The sequence below is a fragment of the Schistocerca serialis genome, chromosome 5 (assembly GCF_023864345.2).
Source record: "Schistocerca serialis cubense isolate TAMUIC-IGC-003099 chromosome 5, iqSchSeri2.2, whole genome shotgun sequence".
NCBI classification, from domain to species: Eukaryota; Metazoa; Arthropoda; class Insecta; order Orthoptera; family Acrididae; genus Schistocerca; species Schistocerca serialis.
In genome coordinates, this window is record NC_064642.1 from 601,427,051 (window position 1) to 601,450,966 (window position 23,916).

The 23,916-nt window shown below is 41.1% G+C and overlaps 1 protein-coding gene across 1 annotated transcript in view; it reads left to right on the plus strand.

The window, feature by feature from the left end:
- Positions 1-5,203, plus strand: part of LOC126481590 (alpha-tocopherol transfer protein-like) — a 178,350-nt gene extending 173,147 nt beyond the window's left edge. Inside the window, exon 7 of the mRNA XM_050105450.1 lies at positions 4,970-5,203. Coding sequence (XP_049961407.1) covers positions 4,970-5,121 — 152 coding nt within the window. The 3' untranslated portion in view covers positions 5,122-5,203. The remainder of the gene's footprint in view (positions 1-4,969) is intronic.
- Positions 5,204-23,916: the final 18,713 nt, after the last annotated feature.

The following is a 23,916-nucleotide window of genomic DNA, read 5'->3' on the forward strand; positions in this document are numbered from 1 at the left end:
GCTTGACACAAACCGACCTTAAGCTCTGTCTCTAAGGACCTCCATGTCAGCCGCCCGTTGTGGCCGAGCGGTTCTAGGCGCTTCAGTCCGGAACCGCGTGACTGCTACGGTCGCAGGTTCGAATCTTGCCTCGGGCATGGATGTGTGAGATGCCCTTAGGTTACTTAGGTTTAAGTAGTTCTATGTTCTAGGGGACTGATGACCACAGACTTTAAGTCCCATAGTGCTCAGAGCCATTTGAAAAAATGGTTCAAATGGCTCTGAGCACTATGGGACTCAACTGCTGAGGTCATTAGTCCCATAGAACTTAGAACTAGTTAAACCTAACTAAGGACATCACAAACATCCATGCCCCAGGCAGGATTCGAAGCTGCGACCGTAGCGGTCTTGCGGTTCCAGACTGCAGCGCCTTTAACCGCACGGCTACTTCGGCCGGCAGAGCCATTTGAAGCCACCTCCAAGTCGACGGGACGTTGAACCTTAAACTTAGTTCTTCACCATCCAGAAGAAAAAGTAATGCTCGTGGAACGACGAGATGTGAACAAATTAACATATTCGCATACAGTACAACATGATACAGTTGTTTCTGGAAAATTTTTGTCAACGGTTTTCTTATACCTACAAGACGGTAGTGGTTCATCTGAGAGAGAATTAAAGAAAACAGTACATGGTTACGCAGGAAAATACAGGAATGTCGTCGTTACTTCATCAGAATCTGGGAAACTTAAAATAGCCTTATTCAGAAATTCTGTGACTGACGTAATGACGCCCTACGTTTAGGACAAAACAATTTCACAATTATACGACAAGATTTTTCAAGATGAGTAAGGATTGCCATTGTGCAGTATTAAAGTGATTGCGCCTGAAATTCACTCTGCTCGTGCAACCCTCGATGTTTATTTTTATAGTCACGTAAAAAAAGCTACAAAACGATTCTTATGGAGAGGGAATAACATGTCACATCGCGAGAAGATTGATAGAAATTGAAACGTCCCCTTTGAACAATTATACACGACTGTGCTTAAACTGACACACAATATTTTTAGCGCAACGCAATCTGACTTTCAAAATTCCGTACTAAAGAATGGCCCTGACAAACATTAAACTATACCTTTCACAAATCACTTACCTCACAAAAATCTTCGCTGCTCAAGCTACTGCAATACAGCGAGCGCCACTACTGCCAGCTAAATAAAAGATTCAAACTATGGAAGGCACTAACTACTGATAGGGATAGTTATCAAATGAAAGATATTAATAGAGAACAAACAATGTATTTACCTTGATATCATCATATATAAATATAGCAGTTCATGACAAATTACAAAACTCCGCCATCTCTCTCCCCACATCCATCACTGCTGGCGGCTCACCTCCAACTGCGCAACGCTACGCGCTGTTCACAGCCAGCTGCCTAACACTACAATGGCGAGTATTACAACAATGCAAAGCAGCCACAGACTGCACACAGCACAGCCAGTGATTTTCATATTGAGCGCTACGTAACGTTGCCAATAAGAAAACATAAACAGCCTACTTACATAGAGAAAACATAAACGGCCTACTTACATAGCCCCCATGCTCCCCACAAAAAATTTTACAAATTTTATTTTGGGCAGTGGCCAATAATGATTTAATAAAATTTTTCATAATTACAATAACAAAGAAATCAAATGCACACACTTATTGATACGATGTTGGTCAAAAGCTAAAATTTTCTCACAGTCCATAAAGACAGACCTGATTCATCACAGTAAAATTGCAGTGTTTTTCTCAAAGTCTGAGCAGTAAAAGAAAATGCACACAGAAGTAGTGGATTTCCATGCAGTCTTGAAGAAGTAGTGTTGTCCTTCCAGCGGAAAGACAGTGCTGACTCTTGACATGCATACAGGTAATGGGCCACAACAGAGCAAACCCACAGCAGAGTCAGTCGTAGGTTGGAAGAATATTGGTAGGTAGGTCATCACAGAGCAGACCCACTGGAGTCCTGGTAGAGATTGTGGTATTGGTGGGCCACCAGAGGTGCAGACCCACTGCAGTCCTTGTAGAAATAATGGTACTGGTGAGTCAGCAAAGACGCAGACCCACTGTAGTCCTTGTAGAGACGGCCAGCAGCCATCTGTTGCAAATGTGCAGGTGCACAATCACCATCGAAGAGTCTTGTGGACAATATAGCAAGTCCATAACCACCACTTGTGCACTCACAAAGTTTTTTGGAATTGTCCTTAGAACGAGCAATGCTGTTATCCAGTCCCTTGCTGAATTATCAACACACGTGCAAACACTAACAGTCCCTACTTCTCACATATTGTCATATACTATGACCAACAGAAACGTGTGCAATGAAATGTAACTAACAAGTTAATAATATCATGAACTGGTGACAATTACAATTTTATAACATAAGAATACAATAACAAAGGTACAAAACACATCATTAAAAACATAATAATACAGATAACATTTGTAGTAATAGGGGCTTTACAAAAGAATAGAAATAAACATATACATCAGTGTTACAGGAATTATGACATAAGTAAATACATAAAAGATCAGAATAACTTTTGAAACATCAATTTCACACATGAGCATTAAACAGAACAGAATTAATAATGTATAACATCTTTACAAAGTAAATAACATATTATTGATGCCAATTATATTCGAGGATAACAGTATTCCTCATCATAGTGAATGTATCTTAGTATTAGAAGAGAAAAAAGTTCTATGAAACAGTACACAGAGACAGGAAGAAAACAAATACTCAAGGATACACAAACACATATAGTGGGATAACACCAATAGGAAAGGACAGGGTTCGTTTTCAGTGTAACATGTGGTACTGCAGTCCAACCCAAAACTTCATATGTCTTTCCTCTTATTTCATCCTTTGTTTCCACCAAAAAAATTCTATCTAAGCATGCTCTCTGTATTTATATGTTCACACATTTCTTACCTCAACATTTATATCCAAGAAAATTCTACCTAAACCTGTTTTCTGTACCTTTTTTTGTATAACTTCTGAATGCATTTCTTCCTATTCATTGCAACTCATTCTCTACCCCCTCTTAAGCTAACTTAAATCTACTGAGCTCAGATGCTAAACTAAGGAACGAGGCAATGCAGCAGCACAAAATAAGTAACACAAACAGCAATGACCAAAAAATGCAAATTGGCAAAGCTAGCAGCATAAATGAGCAAAAGTCAAATTCAATAACACTATGCCTGGCAAACAGCAGCAACTTATACCTAAACATGACATAACTCAAGCAGAAAAAGTAGTACACTAAAGATAACAATGCAGATAAGGGAAATGTATAATCACATCTTAATGTCTAACTAATTAAAGTGGTGCACCACAACAACTTATTGTAAAAAAAATATTACCATGTACTTGAAAAGAAAATTATGTGTTACTGTTACTAGTTCTTCTTATTGTTCTTTCCTTTCCAAGTGCTCCTTTTTTAAAGAATGTGGATCATAAAATAATTATTTAATAGATCTGTTGACAGAAAGTGTTCACATTAGCAAATGCATCTCTATGTAAGTAGGCCGTTTATGTTTTCTCTATGTAAGTAGGCTGTTTATGTTTTCTTATTGGCAACGTTACGTAGCGCTCAATATGAAAATCACTGGCTGTGCTGTGTGCAGTCTGTGGCTGCTTTGCATTGTTGTAATTCTCGCCATTGTAGTGTTAGGCAGCTGGCTGTGAACAGCGCGTAGCGTTGCGTAGTTGGAGGTGAGCCGCCAGCAGTGATGGATGTGGGGAGAGAGATGGCGGAGTTTTGTAATTTGTCATGAACTGCTATATTTATATATGATGATATCAAGGTAAATACATTGTTTGTTCTCTATTAATATCTTTCATTTGCTAACTATCCCTATCAGTAGTTAGTGCCTTCCATAGTTTGAATCTTTTATTTAGCTGGCAGTAGTGGCACTCGCTGTATTGCAGTAGCTTGAGCAGCGAAGATTTTTGTGAGGTAAGTGATTTGTGAAAGGTATAGTTTAATGTTAGTCAGGGCCATTCTTTTGTAGGGAATTTTGAAAGTCAGATTGCGTTGCGCTAACAAAATATTGTGTGTCAGTTTAAGCATAGTCTTGTACAATTGTTGAAAGGGGACGTTTCAAAATACATTCGAGTTCATATCATTAGCCACCTTCGCCAATGTCTGGCGAAAAGTTGCGTTTAGCGGGGTTGGCTGCCAGACTCCTATGAGACAAAACTTTTTACGAATGTAAAACATTTTCCCATGGAAATTTTAAAACAATCACATAATTGAAGAAATCCGGCGTTTGTAACATGTGCAACATGCCGAGAAAATTTCTGATGCCCCGTATTTACGATGAATATTACCCCAACACGAGGAAAATATCAACTATAAAATAATAAACGTTTCTAATTTTATATACAAAATTCTCGTGTACGCACTACAGTCCGCTCCTGGAAACTTTTCCCCAGTCCCAGATTATTCTTCACCATTAGTTCTCATGCTTTTCATGAAAATATCAACAAATACAACATACTCATTATTACTTCAGTTTATTTTCAGTTAAGTGAAGTAAAAACTGAAATTAAAACGAGAAAAAAGGTTTACGCATGGGTCCTTTACCCCACGACTCTCGCATTACTGTTTTGTACCTTTTCTGCTGCGCCAACTGCTGCCTGGAAAATACGCTAGTATAAACGGCCCATTCCTCATCCGACCCAAGCCAAAGTTACAATTTTTTTCTAGACGCTTGGCCATCTGGAGCTCTCACTTCCATCACTTTCATTTCTAGCTAAGCTCTGGATACACCACAAATTTTAACAAATCGGAAACTAGGCGTGGACATTCTGTTAAAACAAACTTCATTCTCATAGAGGAATTTTGGAACACGTTGAACTCATCACGTAGACATGACAATCTGCCGAATGTTTGGTGATAAAACGTTATAGATCCTAAAGTGCAGGTATTGTTCATTTCAGATCAGCTCTTCAACAAAGCTTGCGACATGCGGCACTGGTTCCTGGAGCAGGATAATTACATTTCGGACGAAACGAAGAGACCACCAGACAGCAAGCTTGCTCAGGACATCTACGGAGCTGCAGGTTCCTTTAAGAAGCTCAGTGTCGACTGATGTGGCCGACCAGTCTCCTGTCATGTTCGTGAGAGGTTGGAGTGTTTCAGTCGCTGGTCCTTTCTATCTTAGGTTTCAAATATACGTGTACTAAAACTTTTACTTTGGAAATAAATGGAATTCCAGCTCTTTGTTCGTTTGTGTTTCGTTTGACGAATAATGTATTTTCCTATCTGCTATTTCTTGTGATTTTCTGTTGCGGCTGTAATACACTATTTAATCTTTTGTAAACTATCATGAGGGTGGTTGAAATGAAAACCTTAAAAGTGCAAGGTAATTCCTAAACAGTGTACTATAGATTTGGCAGAAGGCGGGCGTTCTTATCGAGATTCGAAAAATCACCAACAGTTAGGAGCCTGTCGTTGTATCACAGAAAAGGAAGCGGTGTCAGCTCAAAAATGGAAGCACCAAAGTCGGCTTGCACCGCGTTGAGTCGTCGATCTGAGATATGTAGCTATGAAATGTGTGTAAACGCATCGCAGTGCAGCAATTCCTGTGTGTCCCTGTAGTGTGTGCACGAATGGCGTAGAAATTTATAAAAGCGGTATAACGTCTGAGGAAGACGTATCGCGTCCTTGCCAGGCACTCCGTTCATTGACGAATAAAAACATTGCCGTAGCGGAATATCTTATGAAGGAAAACAGGTGTAATGGTGTAAGGTAAATAGCTATCATTTTTCCTATTATAGTGGGTCCAGCAGACAATACTGTCCATTACATACTGCGATCTAGTCGGGTGTCTGCAGGATAGGTGGTACACCAGTTGACTGCTGATCTGAGAAATCACAGTGTCTATGTCTGTGAGGAGCTTTCAGAGATGTTTTGTTGAAACATGGCAGTGCTTGTCCCCACACTGACCTTTCAACAGCAGCAGATGAAACCAGGTTGGTAGGTACCAGAGAGCGCACAGGATTAGGTTATGATTGTGGATGGGTCTGTAAAAAGTTACTGTGAGTTGCACGATCAAACACACAACTTTATTTTTCTAAGAACCACTCATTTACACATCGCTTTAAAAGATCATAACCAAACAATACGGCTGAAGGCCTAGTTAAAGAAAATGAGATGCTGTCTGGGCTGAAGGCCCAAAAACACACTAAACACAAGAACAGCTGAAGGCCTGGCTTAGAAATCAAAGCAATTAAAAAGAGAAGGTTAATTTTTAAAAAAACATGCAATTGAAAACAAATAGCGGCTGAAGGCCAACACTTCACGTCTGAAGGACAACTATAATTAAAACAGATTAATAAACAATTTTTCCAACCAAGAAATTTCTTTTTAAATTTACAACAGAACATCCAAAAGCCTAATTAAAGAAGTATTAACTTATTGCACGGCTGAAGGCCACAAACAAATTTGAAACAACGGCTGAAGGCCTGAACAACAAGTCAGACAAACAATTTAAAATAAATCGCTTCCTTCTTATAAGAAATTTTCCTTTAAGGAAAACACACATCTGAAGGCCTTATTAAATGTGTTCACGTAAATCGTTGGCTGAAGGCCACACATAACATATCGAACAATTAACGGCTTAGGGCCTGGATTACAAACAATTTCAGATAGAACCAATTTTACGGAACTTTTTTTTCTTTTTTAAAATAAAACCAATCTTCAAAATTTTAATTTAACACAGCTGAAGGCCTCTATGTAAAATTTAAAATGAGCTGAATTAATACACGACCTGAAGGCGTTGGACCATACTTCCAGCTAAAATTAATATCAAACTCTAAAACAAACAAATCAAGTGGTGCTCAGAAGTATTCCAAGGGTCAGCCTGAGAAGGTAGCTCAAATGTAAGGTGAGGTGAGACAAGCAGCCAAGAGTTGAAGTTAAATAATCGGATGGAAACTCAAACTAGGGACGGCCCAAGGACCAGCCAACAATTTAACCAATTCCCTTCCGTCCGACCAACGGCACAACGATGGAAAATATCGGCCGAGGACGAGGATACAAACAGCACTACACCTTCAGAAATAGGTGTTTAAAAACAGCCAACGGAACAATAACCACTCTAAGTAAAATATGAACCAAACCACTTAAAGGGTGTCGAACTACACGCCATGCCAGACAGCATCAACACGATGAGGAAAGGCACACTGCCGGAAAAGTATGATTACAGCTGGGGAAGGTAACTGGAGCATTAATGGCCACAGGGCAGAAAATACCGCTGATGCACTTCACTGGTAAGTAACAGTTAATTTAATAATTAATCACAATACGAGATGCGGCTAGAAAAAAACCGGACTGATGCTGGAAAAAACATTTATTTACAATTATTTACAATTTCATGTTATCTCCTTCAATGTACTCTCCTCCTCGGTCTCTACACCGCTCCATACGAATTTTCCACCGTTCATAGCAATGCTGCAGAGCATTTTCGGTAAGTCCATACATTACTTCCGTCGCTTTTTCTTTTACTGCTTCAACAGTCTCAAATCTAGTTCCTTTCAAAGCTGACTTGACTTTAGGGAAAAGAAAAAAGTCACAGGGGGCCAAATCAGGTGAGTAGGGTGGATGATCTAAGATGGGAATGTTGTGTTTTGCCAAAAACGTCTTCACTGACAACGCACTGTGAGCTGGGGCATTGTCTTGGTGAAGGATCCATGTCTTTTTTCTCCACAAATCGTTCCGTTTTCTCCGTACTCGCTCACGTAAGGTAGCCAGGACGCTAATGTAGTAATGCTGATTCACTGTTTGTCCCTCTGGTACTCAATCAATGTGCACAATCCCTTTGATGTCAAAACAAACAATTATCATTGCCTTGAATTTCGATTTTGACATTCGTGCTTTTTTTTGTCGTGGAGAACCAGGAGTTTTCCAATGCATCGATTTTGTAAGAAGGTGGGATCACTTTCTATGTTTTCCAGGATGTCAGAACAAATCATTCTTCGGCGTTCCTTCTGTTCAATTGTGAGACACTTTGGAACCATTTTTGAACACACTTTGTTCATGTTGAAACTTTCATGAAGAATCAGCCTAACACTTTCCTTGTCAACTCCTGTTAACTCAGACGCTGCTCTGATTGTTAAACGGCGATCTTGTCGAACAAGTTTACCGATTTTTTCAATGTTTGCATCAGTTTTTGCTGACAATGGTCTGCCAGTGCGAGTGTCATCACTGGTGTCTTCGCGGCCATCTTTAAATCGTTTAAACCACTCAAACACTTGTGTTCGCGATAAACAATCATCGCCGTACACTTGTTGTAACATTACAAACGTTTCACTTGCAGATTTTCCTAGTTTGAAACAAAATTTGATGTTAACACGCTGTTCCTTCTGTACACTCAACATTTTCCGACCCACAGACAAAACGTCAACTACTTAAAACAGACGCCACGGGCAGACTGAGTGCAGGAGGCAGATGAAACTCGAGCAGTAGGCGGAGCGAGAGTCACGTGACAGGCCACGCGACTTTCAGCCTTATTGCATTCGTTTTATTGTTTCACCAGTACTAGTCCGGTTTTTTTCTAGCCACACCTCGTATAGGAAGACAGCTGCAAGATTTCGCCAATCCTAAAATATCATACGTTGCTGCTAGCCCAAACGGTCCAGGGAGCAACATCCTGCAAATGAATGAAGAGATGTCACAACAGTTGAGCCTTCATAACAAGTTAACTGATCACTCAACTTCAGCGTTCAGATCTGGTGGGCAATTTTGTCACTCTCGCAGCTAGCGCCTCACGATCCGACAGCGCTTGCACTCCGCCAGCAGGCCCGGCCTGGCGCCGTGCCGTGGAGAGTTCCTCGCTGACTAACCACACAAAACCACCACCCAGAAATACTAGCGGTCACACTAAAAATAGTACGACAGTATTAGTATCGATAAGCGCTGCTGCTGCCAATCAAGGAGGCAAGCCAGCAACTTCGTTATACCAGTAAGTAGGGAAGAAACAAGACGTCACTCGATGTGACAAAATGCCAAATAAACAACGGCATGAACACGAGCCGCACACCACTCAACAGTAATAAAGGATATGAAATCTGAATGTTTCAGGAAAATGCCGGGATGGTTCCTTTGAAAGGGCACAGACGATTTCCTTCCCGATCCTTCTCTAATCCGAGCTTGTGCCCCGTCTCTAATGACCTTGTTGGCAACGGGATGATAAACACTCATCTCCTCCTCCTCCTCCTCTCACGACTGTAAACAGACTTCCCACCTAGTGACTTTTATGTCTTTGGATGGACCAAAGAAACGATGAACAGATGAAATCCGCGGTGCAAGAGTGGCTGGATTAACAGCCAAAAAATTCTTCTCACGAGATATTCATGCCTTTTGGAAACGGTGCATTGCGTGCATTACAAGCCATGGGTACTACGTCGGAAAATGGTATATGGAATAAAACTGTACCTGCTCATCTCTTCAGTAATAAATTATTAAGATTTTCATGTGACTCACCCTCTTGGCTATGTGCAAATGAAGTACTGAACGTAAGGTATATTTTTAAGCATCGCAGTAATGCAATTTCATATTGTACAGCGATGATTCTATCCATGGAACTCACAATAAATTTGCAAGAATCGTAAAGACTCATCATTTAGACAGTAATAAAATACAGCTATGATTCAGTTAACTGCACAGGATGTTAACATTAGTTCCCCACAAATCACAAAACTTTTATAATTTAATCATGACAAGAACAATGCTTTTGACACGACTAATATGGTATTAATGAACTTGGATGAAATCCGTACAGACTATAGTCATTGGCGAATACGGACGGGGAACACTACCAGAGTGAAACTTCTATATTGGAGGGCACATGATAGTGACAGAGGGTGTATATTACTCTGCAGTTTCAATTGTAAGAGTCTAGAAACTGGAGCAGCCGCCCCTGGCGTTCATAGACAACACTGGTTATGATTTGGAGAGTGACTCCCTGCACTCTGTCGTTAGACAATCTTGCATCTGTGCAAACGGTACTGAGTAAAGATGAAAATCGTAGGACCATTATTTCCACTCTGCACAAATTATTTGACTCTGACGATGTTCCAGACAAAATGCATGAAACCCATCCTCCAATGGAGGAAAATAATAATGAGAGTTTGATGGTGTGATATGAATTTCAGTTTTCCGAATAAACGGAGCACTGAACGAAAGTAATGATGCAGAGAGATCAACAGAAGTGTAGCTATTGTGCTACAAACCGATTTGAGGCACTGTGTTTAAAGGACAATCAAGCTGAAACGACTAAGCTTCAACCATGGAACTCCTCTCCAACCGTTAAAGTCGCTAGACGTTATAAACATTCCAGAGAAGAGGAAGCGGTGGTTTACGAAATACAACAGCTGTCAAAAGTACATGGAAAGGTCTCTTGAGTCAGTTACAACAAACATTTGTGAAAGTGTCATTGAAGACGTTTACATTCTCGAACAAATCTTCTGAGATGTTTTTCACGTTACAATCCTCCTTCCACAAGCCCTCACACGCCCTTAACACGTTAATTTTTCTACGTGCAGTACTAATAGTTTTCTATCCGAGTTGCTGAGGACCTAAGTTTCATTGGAGGCAAAACAGCGATAAGTCCAGTGCCTTGTTAACGGACGCATGCGAAGACTATGTACACATCAGCCAAATGTCTTATTGAATTGGATCTAGGAATAGGAAAGGCAAGAGCACTGAGAGTCCTAATGGTTTTTCGATCCCCAGGAAACACATGAAGCGACAACGGCCGATTATAAGCCGGGAACGAAAGCCATAAAGGAACGTTGCCATGCCGTAATGCAACTAGAATCAAACCCAGAGGTTGCCGTCCTACAAGAGCCCACGAAAAGCCAAAATTCGCCATATATGCAAGGTTCTCCATTCGCTCATAGAAGCCTAAAATACGATCAACATATTTTTCCAACAACCATTATCGCCAGTGGAAACTGGCCAAATACAACCAGGGAAAGCAATACTATGGCCAGTGGTAATGTTGAGCAATCGGTGTCTGCTTATCCCGCCGAAGAGCAGACTGATCAGTCTGCTTATGGCTGACCAGTGGCAACGACAAAATTAAGGAACTATTACGTAAACGTCACGAACGGATACGGTAACGAGTCCACATTTAAAACTTGCAGGAACAGCGATAAATGTTGACGTCAAGTGTAGCCACTGACTTGAACTTGATTCCTTAAATCAAAGTATGCTAATAAAATCTATATGAACATACAAAACTCAACTGCACTAGTAGATAGTGTCGGAAGTTCCATGCGGCTTTTCGCGGATGATGCTGTAGTATACAGAGAAGTTGCAGCATTAGAAAATTGTAGCGAAATGCAGGAAGATCTGCAGCGGATAGGCACTTGGTGCAGGGAGTGGCAACTGTCCCTTAAGATAGACAAATGTAATGTATTGCGAATACATAGAAAGAAGGATCCTTTATTGTATGATTATATGATAGCGGAACAAACACTGGTAGCAGTTACTTCTGTAAAATATCTGGGAGTATGCGTGCGGAGCGATTTGAAGTGGAATGATCATATAAAATTAATTGTTGGTAAGGCGGATACCAGGTTGAGGTTCATTGGGAGAGTGCTTGGAAAATGTGGTCCATCAACAAAGGAGGTGGCTTACAAAACACTCGTTCGACCTATACTTGAGTATTGCTCATCAGTGTGGGATCCGTACCAGATCGGTTTGACGTAGGAGATAGAGAAGAACCAAAGAAGAGCGGCGCGTTTCGTCACAGGGTTATTTGGTAACCGTGATAGCGTTACGGAGATGTTTAATAAACTCAAGTGGCAGACTCTGCAAGAGAGGCGCTCTGCATCGCGGTGTAGATTGCTCGCCAGGTTTCGAGAGGGTGCGTTTCTGGATGAGGTATCGAATATATTGCTTCTCCCTACTTATACCTCCCGAGGAGATCACGAATGTAAAATTAGAGAGATTAGAGCGCGCACGGAGGCTTTCAGACAGTCGTTCTGCCCGCGAACCATACGCGACTGGAACAGGAAAGGGAGGTAATGACAGTGGCACGTAAAGTGCCCTCCGCCACACACCGTGGGTGGCTTGCGGAGTATAAATGTAGATGTAGATGTAGACTTTGTGCGTAATCAGCAGCGACGATTGAAAATATATGCCAGACCGGAACTCGAACCCAGAATCTCCTGCTTAATAGGCATTTGTGTTAACTACTGCACCACTCCGAATTCTTTACAGACGAATGGAAAAACTAGTAGAAGCCAACCTCGGGGAAGATCAGTTTGGATTACGTAGAAACACTGGAACACGTGAGGCAATACTGACCTTACGACTTATCTTAGAAGAAAGATTAAGGAAAGGCAAACCTACGTTTCTAGCATTTGTAGACTTAGAGAAAGCTTTTGACAATGTTGACTGGAATACTCTCTTTCAAATTCTAAAGGTGGCAGGGGTAAAATACAGGGAGCGAAAGGCTATTTACAATTTGTACAGAAACCAGATGGCAGTTATAAGAGTCGAGGGACATGAAAGGGAAGCAGTGGTTGGGAAGGGAGTAAGACAGGGTTGTAGCCTCTCCCCGATGTTGTTCAATCTGTATATTGAGCAAGCAGTAAAGGAAACAAAAGAAAAATTCGGAGTAGGTATTAAAATTCATGGAGTAGAAATAAAAACTTTGAGGTTCGCCGATGACATTGTAATTCTGTCAGAGACAGCAAAGGACTTGGAAGAGCAGTTGAATGGAATGGACAGTGTCTTGAAAGGAGGAAATAAGATGAACATCAACAAAAGCAAGACAAGTATAATGGAATGTAGTCTAATTAAGTCGGGTGATGCTGAGGGAATTAGATTAGGAAATGAGGCACTTAAAGTAGTAAAGGAGTTTTGCTATTTGGGGAGCAAAATAACTGATGATGGTCGAAGTAGAGAGGATATAAAATGTAGGCTGGCAATGGCAAGGAAAGCGTTTCTGAAGAAGAGAAATTTGTTAACATCCAGTATTGATTTAAGTGTCAGGAAGTCATTTCTGAAAGTATTCGTATGGAGTGTAGCCATGTATGGAAGTGAAACATGGACGATAAATAGTTTGGACAAGAAGAGAATAGAAGCTTTCGAAATGTGGTGCCACAGAAGAATGCTGAAGATTAGATGGGTAGATCACATAACTAATGAGGAAGTATTGAATAGGATTGGGGAGAAGAGAAGTTTGTGGCACAACTTGACCAGAAGAAGGGATCGGTTGGTGGGACATGTTCTGAGGCATCAAGGGATCACCAATTTAGTATTGGAGGGGAGCGTGGAGGGTAAAAATCGTAGAGGGAGACCAAGAGATGAATACACTAAGCAGATTCAGAAGGATGTAGGTTGCAATAGTTACTGGGAGATGAAAAAGCTTGCACAGGATAGAGTAGCATGGAGAGCTGCATCAAACCAGTCTCAGGACTGAAGACCACAACAACAACAACACTGCACCACTCGATTGCACTGTTCATAACAAGGTCGTAAAAGCGAAAGGATTAAATCTTCCGAATACAAATGGATATTTCCATATTTTTTGAGTAATATTTCTTGTGTAACTGAATACTGTATGACATACGCTCCACTGTCGAAGATGAAAGTACTGCAAATGCAGAAAACAAATTATAAAAATGAGCATCGTATGAGACAAAACGTAGACAAAGTGCAAAAGACAATAAACATTACTACAAAAATTAAGGAAGGAAAAGTCAGTTGTCATATAAAGGGCATATATTTTCAGCTTTTCCTCTGATCATCAAACAGCCTCACACCAGTATATTGTCCAGCTGGAATGCATGTGGTAACATGTGGTTAATCGAAACTATGTGGTGAATAGAAACCAAACTTGCCAAAATGGTTATTCCGAAAGTTATTAGTAAGGGCTAAGCTGAAATGCGTTGATTTAATTTAAGGACAGCGTACGCTAATTATCTGTCCTGTTTAACTAACCAAAAGTTCAGTTTTGAAGTATACTTTAACCTGATTTGTGTTTCAGTTCAGTGAAAATGTAGTATTGTGTTTTCGTAATTTGTTGGTTGAATAGAAAAAGTTGTCACTGTTTCTTCAGAAGAAGACCGTCACGGAAATGAGCAACCATCAGGCTCTGTTCTCAGCCCAGATCATGGTGTGAGTAAAGTAGCCTATATGGGATAAGCAAGCAGTCTATTAGATGGTAAGCATATAAAATGTATTACTTGGAAGGCAAGTGTCTGATGGTTTTTGAAACAAAAAAAAGCCTGTTAAAAACGTTTATTTTAACATATGAAGATTCATGTTTTAGTCAAGGAGATGTTGTTCGAAAGCTCTTCGTTACTTCTGGAGGTCTGACTTGCAGATTCAGAAATAACATTATTTTTCATGATGTCACTGACTAATATTAACAGGACATGTACATTACTATGTTCCGCAGAAATGATTAGTATTTCAGTCACCTCAGTTCAGCGTATGTCCTGTTGCCTAGTAGGCACAGGGCCGCCAAGGGCTCCTGTAACTTGTTCCATGCGAGATTGCATCGGTGCTTATCAGGCGCGAATGAGTCCTATGGTATAGTCATCCATGCAGCACTCACCTGGTTCCAGAGTTCATCTCTGGTAATTGACATTGCGTCATAGAGCTGCACCCATCTTTCCACCATATCTCACACATTGTCGATTGTGACATCCTGTGACACAATGAAGGCACGTGTTTGTGCAGCAACATGTGGTCGTCCATTGTCTTGCCGAAAAATGTATTTTGCCGAAATGGTATGACTATGGGTCGAAGGATGTCATTCACTTAGCTCACACGGTCCTGGACGTGCACCAACTGTCATTTGTGGTTGTACACAATAGCACCCCACACCATAAGGCCTTGAGTTGGCGCTGTATGTTTTGTGTGAGTTAACTCACTGTGATGCCGCTCACTCTGTCTGCGGCGAACAAAAATACGACCACCATTTTCTAACAAACGGAACATAGATTCGTCCGGAAACACTACGTAATGCCACTCCGGTTCCCAATGACGTCATTCCATGCACCACTGCGTATTTCTGCAAATTCCTCAAAGGTAGGCGGAGAGTTAGACGATGCGCACGTAACCCATCCAAAATAAACGGCGACAGACTGTCACCATTGTTAGTGTTCGATGTGTTCCACTGTGCCATCGTTGCGCCAGAGCCGAGGAGGATGCAGATCTGTCCTGCACTATCACTCGGATGAGCCGTCGATTTTCTCGGGGTGTGGTCAGGGTAGTGCGGCCTCACTCATCTCGTCGTCTTCTATGGCCTTTCGTGAACCGTTGCACTGACAGAACACTTTGTGCCTCACGAGCAGCAGTTTCCCGGTTGGGTGCATGAATTCACTCATAATGCGCCCTCTTTCAAACTCACTGATAAGTACGGTTCACCCGTACGTCTGCGAGGCATCCTGTACGTCTGCTCACGTCTGCTCAAGTCACAGTGATCCATTACCTTCAGTTCATAGCGACAACGAGAGGCGCAGGCATATTTTAACAGTAGGTGGTATTGCGCCGCGATATCGATGTTGACCTTGAAATAGCCGGCCGACAAGGTTCAAATGCTAATATACTGGCCATTAAAATTGCTACACCACGAAAATGACGTGCTACAGACGCGAAATTTAACCGACAGGAAGAAGAAGCTGTGATATGATTGGCGTTTCAGAGCATTCACAAAAGGTTGGCGCCAGTGGCAACACCTAAAACGTACTGGCATGAGGAAAATTTCCAACCAATTTCTCATACACAAACAGCAGTTGACCGGCGTTGCCTGGTGAAACATTGTTGTGATGCCTCGTGTAAGGAGGAGAAATGCGTACCATCACGTTTGCGACTTTGATAAAGGTCGGATTGTAGCCTGTCGCGATTGCGGTTTATCGTATCGTGACATTGCTATTCGCGTTGGTCGAGATCCAATGACTGTTAGCGGAATATGGAATCGGTGGGTTCAGGAGGGTAATACGGAACGCCGTGCTGATCCCAACGGCCTCGTATTACTAGCAGTCGAGATGACAGGCATCTTATCCGCATGACTATAACGGATCGTGCAGCCACGTCTCGATCCCTGAATCAACAGATGGTGGCAACAACCGTCTGCACGAGCAGTTCGAGGACGTTTGCAGCACCATGAACTATCAGTTCGGAGACCATGACTGCGGTTACCCTTGACGCTGCATCACAGACAGGAGCGCCTGCGATGGTGTACTCAACGACGAACCTGGGTCCACGAATGGCAAAACGTCACTTTTTCGGATGAATCCAGGTTCTGTTTGCAGCATCATGATGGTCGCATCCGTGTTTGGCGACATCGCGGTGAACGCACATTGCAAGCGTGTATTCGTCGTCGCCATACTGGCTTGTCACCCAGCGTGATGGTATGGGGTGCCGTTGGTTACACGTCTCGGTCACCTCTTGTTCGCACTGACGGCACTTTGAACAGTGGACGTTACATTTCAGATGTGTTACGACCTGTGCCTCTACCCTTCATTCGATACCTACGAAACCCTACGTTTCAGCAGGATAATGCACGACCGCATGTTGCAGGTCCTGTATAGGCCTTTCTGGATACAGAAAATGTTTGACTGCTGCCCTGGCCAGCACATTCTCCAGATCTCTCACCAATTGAAAATGTCTGGTCAATGGTGGCCGATCAACTGGCTCCTCACAGTACGCCAATCACTACTCGTGATGAACTGTGGTATCGTGTTGAAGCTGCATGGGGAGCTGTACTTGTACACGCCATCCAAGCTCTGTTTGACTCAATGCCCAGGCGTATGAAGGCCGTTATTACGGCCAGAGGTGGTTCTTCTGGGTACTGATTTGTCAGCATCTATGCACCCAAATTGCGTGAAAATGCAATCGCATGTCAGATCTAGTATAATTTATTTGTCCAATGAATACCCCTTTATCATCTGCATTTCTTCTTGGTTTAGCAATTTTAATGGCGAGTAGTGTAGTTTCGTCCGGAAATTTACGTAATGCCATCCCGGTTCCCAATGACGTCGCTCCATGCAACATTGCATGTTTCTGCAAATTCCTCAAAGGTAGGAGGAGAATTAGACGATGCGCACGTTACCCATCCGTAATAAACGGTGACGGACTATCACCATTGATAGTGTACCATGTGTTCCCCGGTGCCACTATTGCGCCAGAACCGACGAGGATGCAGATCTGTCCTGCATTGTCATTAGGATGAGCCGTCGATTTTCTCGGGGTGTGGTCAGGGTGGTGCGGCCTGACTCATCTCGTCCTATTCCCGGATGAATGCATCACGTTCTCTCATAAGGCGCCCTCTTTCAAACAAACTGATAAGTACGGTTCGCCCGTACGTCTGCGAGGCATCCTGCAGATCTGCTCAAGTCACAGTGATCCATTACCTTCAGTTTACAGCGACAACGAGAGGGGCAGGCACAGTTTAACAGAAGGTGGTATTGCGCCGTCATATCGATGTTGACCTTGAACTAGCCGGCCGACATGATTCAAATGCTAATCATTTCTGTACGACATACTAATGTTCATGTGCTGCGAGTATGAACGCCCTATCTCTAGTTCTGATTTTTCTGAACATGAATGTATGATAAAGATTTGTCAGCGTGGAAGTAACAAGAGAAAGGAGGCAATCTTGGTCGGGACTCTGGTATATATGGTTGAAAGGGCGCTAATGCAGAAATAATTGGTGGAAAATTTTTTGGAAGGGGAGAACTGTTGTCATGGCGTTTGAAAGTGGAGATGTTTAAGAAGTTCACTGAGGCCCTGTGTAGGGACGGAAAACACAGTACTGATGTGAGAAGACGAGAGAAACATAGAAATTTCTAGTAAACGATACCTTCGCTGTTCTTGTAAAATGAGGCTGAAATTTCCGAAAGATAACTGATTATGAAATTGGACGCAGAAAAACATATTACAATACGTGAAGACTGAAGCAATCTTATTAAGAGAACGTAAACGCACTGATTTGTCCTGCTGTGTACCGGGATACTTATTTTGGACAACAGAAACAGAATGTAAATTGTGTTGGAAAGGATCAAAGCTTGCGACGTAGTCAAGTGGCGATTCGCGAATCAAGTATAATGTTATGGAGTCGTCCATTCTAAAACTAAAACCTTTTATGTACGTACTTCAACTCCGCATGTTTCCTCTTGAAACAATTTCAAAATTTTACAGTGCATTTGTACGGAAAGGGCTTAAGTCAGAGAGTCAGTGGAAATGTTACGTTTGCATTAACAATATAGGATATGCCATCTTGCCTTGGTCCAGCGATTGCCAAGACAGCTGCAGCTCACCTGCGCCGAAGACTGTCCAGCTCGACGACTTTGCCACCAGTTGAGACAAATGAATGTTCTAGTGATTCCTGTGCCGAGAGCAATATTGTTTTGCAACGTGTAAGAACAACATTTTATGTATCATGTAGACGTTTGTAATTTTTCATTCCTTAAGATGAAATATGAGCAGAGTTTCGTTGCATGTTACTTTATATTACCATGAAACTTTAGTGCGATTGGAATGTACAATCTTACCACATAACAACAACCGTGAAAATATTAAAACTTAAATAAATAATAACATCTTACTAGAATGATTGACCTTGTCTTTACTACAGTGGTTATTTTATGAATATATTTTAGTGCAACGGATAAAGGGAAGAAATTCACTTTAGCCTGACATGAAGAAGACTAAAAACAGAACAAAACGCGACATCATCACAAAATAACAGAGTGTAACGAACACTTTGCAGCTGCCTTGATTCTCAGATTTTACTAATTCTTACCAGAGGTGTTTTTTTATACTACGATAGTTCAGCTCATGTTAAACTTTCGACTCTCTTGCACAACAGCTATTTTGACAGACTTTGTTTATTATCAACTACAGCCAGAATATCTTATAAAATACCGGTAGCATTTTATATTTATAATTAACATAGGTTCACTCTCCCTTACGTTCACATACTATCAGGTGCCACCATTGTTCTTACCAACAACGCTGCATTCAGGAACAAATAGTTGACCTTTTAAGTAGTTATAATTATTCCAGACATTCTGATATTGTATTATAACATATTTTACGAAGTATCAGAAAATTCTCGTTACCTCTGGTATTGGTCAGATATTACGTAACGATACAACTGAATCCATTGAGGTAAAAAAAGAAAAGGGAGATTGCACTATAAAAATGGTTCAAATGGCTCTGAGCTCTATGGGACTTAACATCTGTGGTCATCAGTCCCCTAGAACTTAGAACTACTTAAACCTAACTAACCTAAGGACATCACACACATCCATGCCCGAGGCAGGATTCGAACCTGCGACCGTAGCAGTCGCGCGGTTCCGGACTGAGCGCCTAGAACCGCTAGACCACCGCGGCCGGCAAAAATGTTCGATTGCACTATAGATGTACACTGTACGTTGTTTTGTAGCCAAAGTGGGCGTGACCTGCAGCCATCTTATATAACTCTAAACATTAGCAAGCTCCTGTTTACGACGGGTTCTTGTTCATTATTTCAGTCGGGTGCACGCAACAACTGTTACAAATACTAAAATGTACAGTGCTTAAATGAGTATCATAGAGACAGGAAGGCAATTTCTAACCTTTTCCTGTTCTTGAATGCGTACTTGCTGTAATAATATGACACATTTGTCCTCGGTAAGGTAACTCGTTTTTTGTTGACGTATTTCGAATAACTAAGACAGGAAGGAAGTGATGTGAAAATCATGCTTTCGTAATCCATTTAATCCCATTTGACAGAAAAAGAAGCTGGAACTCAGCACCGATGCTTGTTTACTTACTGTTACTGCTTCTTATTTGTTACATTTTAAGCTTTCAACTCATATGCACAACGTTTCTAATGTTCACGTTTGCAAACAGTTACCTACGTGTTCATTACTAACTCATAAACGTGTACAGTGGTGAAAGAAACAAGACATGCCATCGTATCTTGTGCATGTCAATGCACGTCAACAAAGTGAACGATTATCGAAATGTCAAAGAAGTAGAACTGCATAGAGGTATAACTACATGCGTAATAGGTTTCTTGTTTTATTAGATTGCCATTACATTAACTTCTCTGTTGTTTACATATTTTCTCACTTTTAAATCGTTCCTATGATGTATCATTTAGTGTGCGACCCATAACAGCAATTTACAGAGTAAAAAAAAGAAAATATGTTCTTTAAACATTTTTCTGCATTATGGAATACTATAAATGTGATTACAGGAGTGGTATCAATCTCTGAGACCCCGTAAAATGGATATTTTGCTTTAACATGTATGTAAGTAATTTTTTTTTAGTAATGATAGCGTAACCTATATAATATACAGGCCGGCTTTTCAACACTATCCTGTTTGTTTCTTTTCCCAGAACATTTCACGCCAATAACGCCTACAGTTTTTCAGGAATAACCAAGCATATTACAGTCGGAATGTACGTCTACTTTGATCAACTGATTCATTTTACCTCTGAATTTCGTTCTGAAAGTATGTAACTATATTAATTTTTACCTAGTTTTGAATTGTACCAATATTTATTCAGATTCATGTGCAATGTATCATTTGCACGATACATCGCAATGACGTGACACGAGTCATCTTGTATTATGAGCAATTGTTTTTAGAAATATGCCTGTTGCCTTCCAATCACCAACGAGAGTTTGCCTACCAATCACTTACGAGAGTGGCACAGGCAACAGACAGCCGGTACGTTACCTTCTACCAATATCCTACTAGAGTTGCCTTCCAGCCACCAGAACATTACACGCAATAGCATACCGTACAGCCGCCTCTCCATAACATCCTCTTCAAATTGCCCAATGATATCTCAGATATGTGATGTCGGTAGCCACCAGATAAAGGAACACATTCACCAGTACGCAGCTATGAACCGTCTTGATAGGACCGTAGCAAGTCGATCGAAACGCTGGTAATTTAACTCTTTAGTATTAACAATCTCGATGCCCAATACTCAAATATAGGTTTAAAGACACTTTATAAAACAGACCAAATACAGCTGCTAGTAAAGTTTTCGCGATGTGAGGTCTCGGTCCAAGTAGCACTTCTGTTCCTGACGTTTCGTCTAGGAAATCTTCAAAGTCGGCAAGACTCAGCAGAGGAGCGCCTCTGAGGATGTCCAGCGCAGTCCTGGACGAAACGTCAGGAGCAGGATAGTTTCTTGGACCATGACCTCACACCCCGAAAGCATTACCAGGAGCTATGTCATTCGGCCGTGAAAGCCTTCATTCTATGGTCAGACCAAATATAAACTGAATAATTCAAATGTTCCTATCGAGACCAATGCTTAACCTCGTGGACAGCAAACATGGGCATCAGCCAAATACTCAAGTTGAGTTGGCAAGGCCCAGCAGGCAGCATGTCAAAATAACCCACAAAAAACACACAGAGAGCTCATACAAAAGAAAAATAGCACAAGGCGAATAATGCAGACTTAATACAAATAACACAGTTTCCGCATCAGTCAGTTGTTTATTTTGCCACTATGTATTACCATTGTTCACTCTATCATCTTCAGGTTCATTTGCTTGTTCATTTACATAGCTGGTGTTAGGGATGAGTACAGACGTCTTTTCACTGTAGCAGATCAAGGACAATGTATACTATTTTAGGTCTTCTGAAAACGACGAAAATTACTTACTTACAAAAGGCACTTTGAAAGCTAAAATCGTAAATACGGATTTAATGTTCTTAGATGCCCACACACCCTACCAAAATTACATACTTTATACGTGACAAATTAGATACCTTCCATTGTTGTTTTTCTAATCATTTTGGTGAATGTGGCAGTGAAGTATCTGATAAACATTTCATTACTTAAGTGTTAATCTACCACACATACATACAGTACTGGCCATTAAAACTCCTACACCACAAAGATAACGTGCTACAGACGCCAAATTTAACGAACAGGAAGAAGATGCTGTGATATACAAGTGATTGGCTTTTCAGAGCATTCACACTAGGTTGGCGCCGGTGGCGACATACACAAACAGCTGTTGACCGGCGTTGCCTGGTGAAACGTTGTTGTAATGCCTCGTGTAAGGAGGAGAAATGCGTACCATCACGTTTCCGACTTCGATAAAGGTCAGATTGTAGCCTATCGCGATTGAGGTTTATCGTATCGCGACATTGCTGCTCGTGTTGGTCGAGATCCAATGACTTTTAGCAGAATATGGAATCGGTGGGTTCAGGAGGGTGATACGGAACGCCGTACTGGATCCCAACGGCCTCGTATCACTAGCAGTCGAGATGACAGGCATCTTATCCACAAGGCTGTAACGGATCGTGCAGCCACGTCTCGATCCCTGAGTCAATAGATGGGGACGTTTGCAAGACAAAAACCATCTGCACGAACAGTTCGACACGTTTGCAGCAGCATGGACTATCAGCTCGGAGACCATGGCTGCGGTTACCCTTGACGCTGCATCACAGACAGGAGCGCCGGCGATGGTGTACTCAACGACGAACCTGGGTGCACGAATGGCAAAACGTCATTTTTTCGGATGAATGCAGGTTCTGTTTACAGGATCATGATGGTCGCATCCGTGTTTGGCGACTTTGCGGTGAACGCACATTGGAAGCGTTTCATCCAGCGTCATGGTAAGGGGTGCCATTGGTTACATGTCTTGGTCCCCTTGTAACGTACCCTGGCAGCACACACACTATTAATAAAATGAAATGACATTTAATTGTACTATGTACGCCACTATGAAGCAATTCGCATGTACTGTAATTGTTTAACAAAAAATATTATTTAATTTTGTATAAAGGACATTCAGTATTATTGTAATATTTTCTGTAATAATATTCTCGATGTATTTATGATTGTAATATTTCTATACTCATAATGTAATTACGAAATATGTTAATATCTGCGAAAAAAAATGTAAAATACAGCCACAGAGGAAAATAATGTTGTAAGATTACAAAGAGAAATTAACAAGCAGCAATAGTATAAATAGGGATACATAATGTGCATTCTTTGTCGTCTTCCTCGAGAGCTGAAAGAGAGAGGAACCTGTGACGTAGCATTTTATGAATGAGTAGACTTCTTTTGTCTGTATCTATCTTTAGCCACCATTAGAGGACAAATTACAAAGTAATGTAAGTTTAATTATTGTTGTGGTCTAAGTACATTATAATTTATCAAAATTGTGTATTACTAATGTAAATTAGCTTGCCCATGTCATCTATAATATTTCTTTAAAGAATTTTCAGCATTTTTAGCGATTATCGTTGGTGTTGCTGGGCTGTGCCGCGACCGAACGATTTGCAGCGGCGGCACGTTTAAAAAAATCGTTCCGCAAAAAAAAATTAAACAAACTCGAAATTCGGGAGCAGATAAAATTTGCAGTGAATTACGAAATATTTTTCTTTTACAGCGATCCCGAGGCTGACGGAATTTATTACTGGTTTTACATTTGCGCATTCATGGGCGGATAGTTAACGTTGAAGCTGTTAATCTGTTGGTTCTTTCAATTTCTAAAGCAAATAATTTAAACGTATAGTGAAGTGTGTTTTGTCAATGATAATTAAACGTTCAGGTCGGATTTGCAATATAACCATTTTCTGCTAACAGGAGACAGTCTTGTGTTCCATAGCTAACGCCGAGAAAGAATTCAGTAAATATTTAAAAAAACCACTGCATTTAGAAAATGTGTGCTAAGGCCGAAATACGTAAAAAAAATTTAATTTACATAATTTTCAGCTAAATGTTCTTAATCAGTTAGTATGAATTTATCAGCATGAGAGGTTGGCTAAGGTTCACGTAATTTTAAATGTGCTTAATTCTGTCTAAATGAATTTTTATTACCACACGTAAATAAGGGGTTCTACAACAAAGTTCGTAATGAAAGAGTAAATAACAAAAATATTTAAA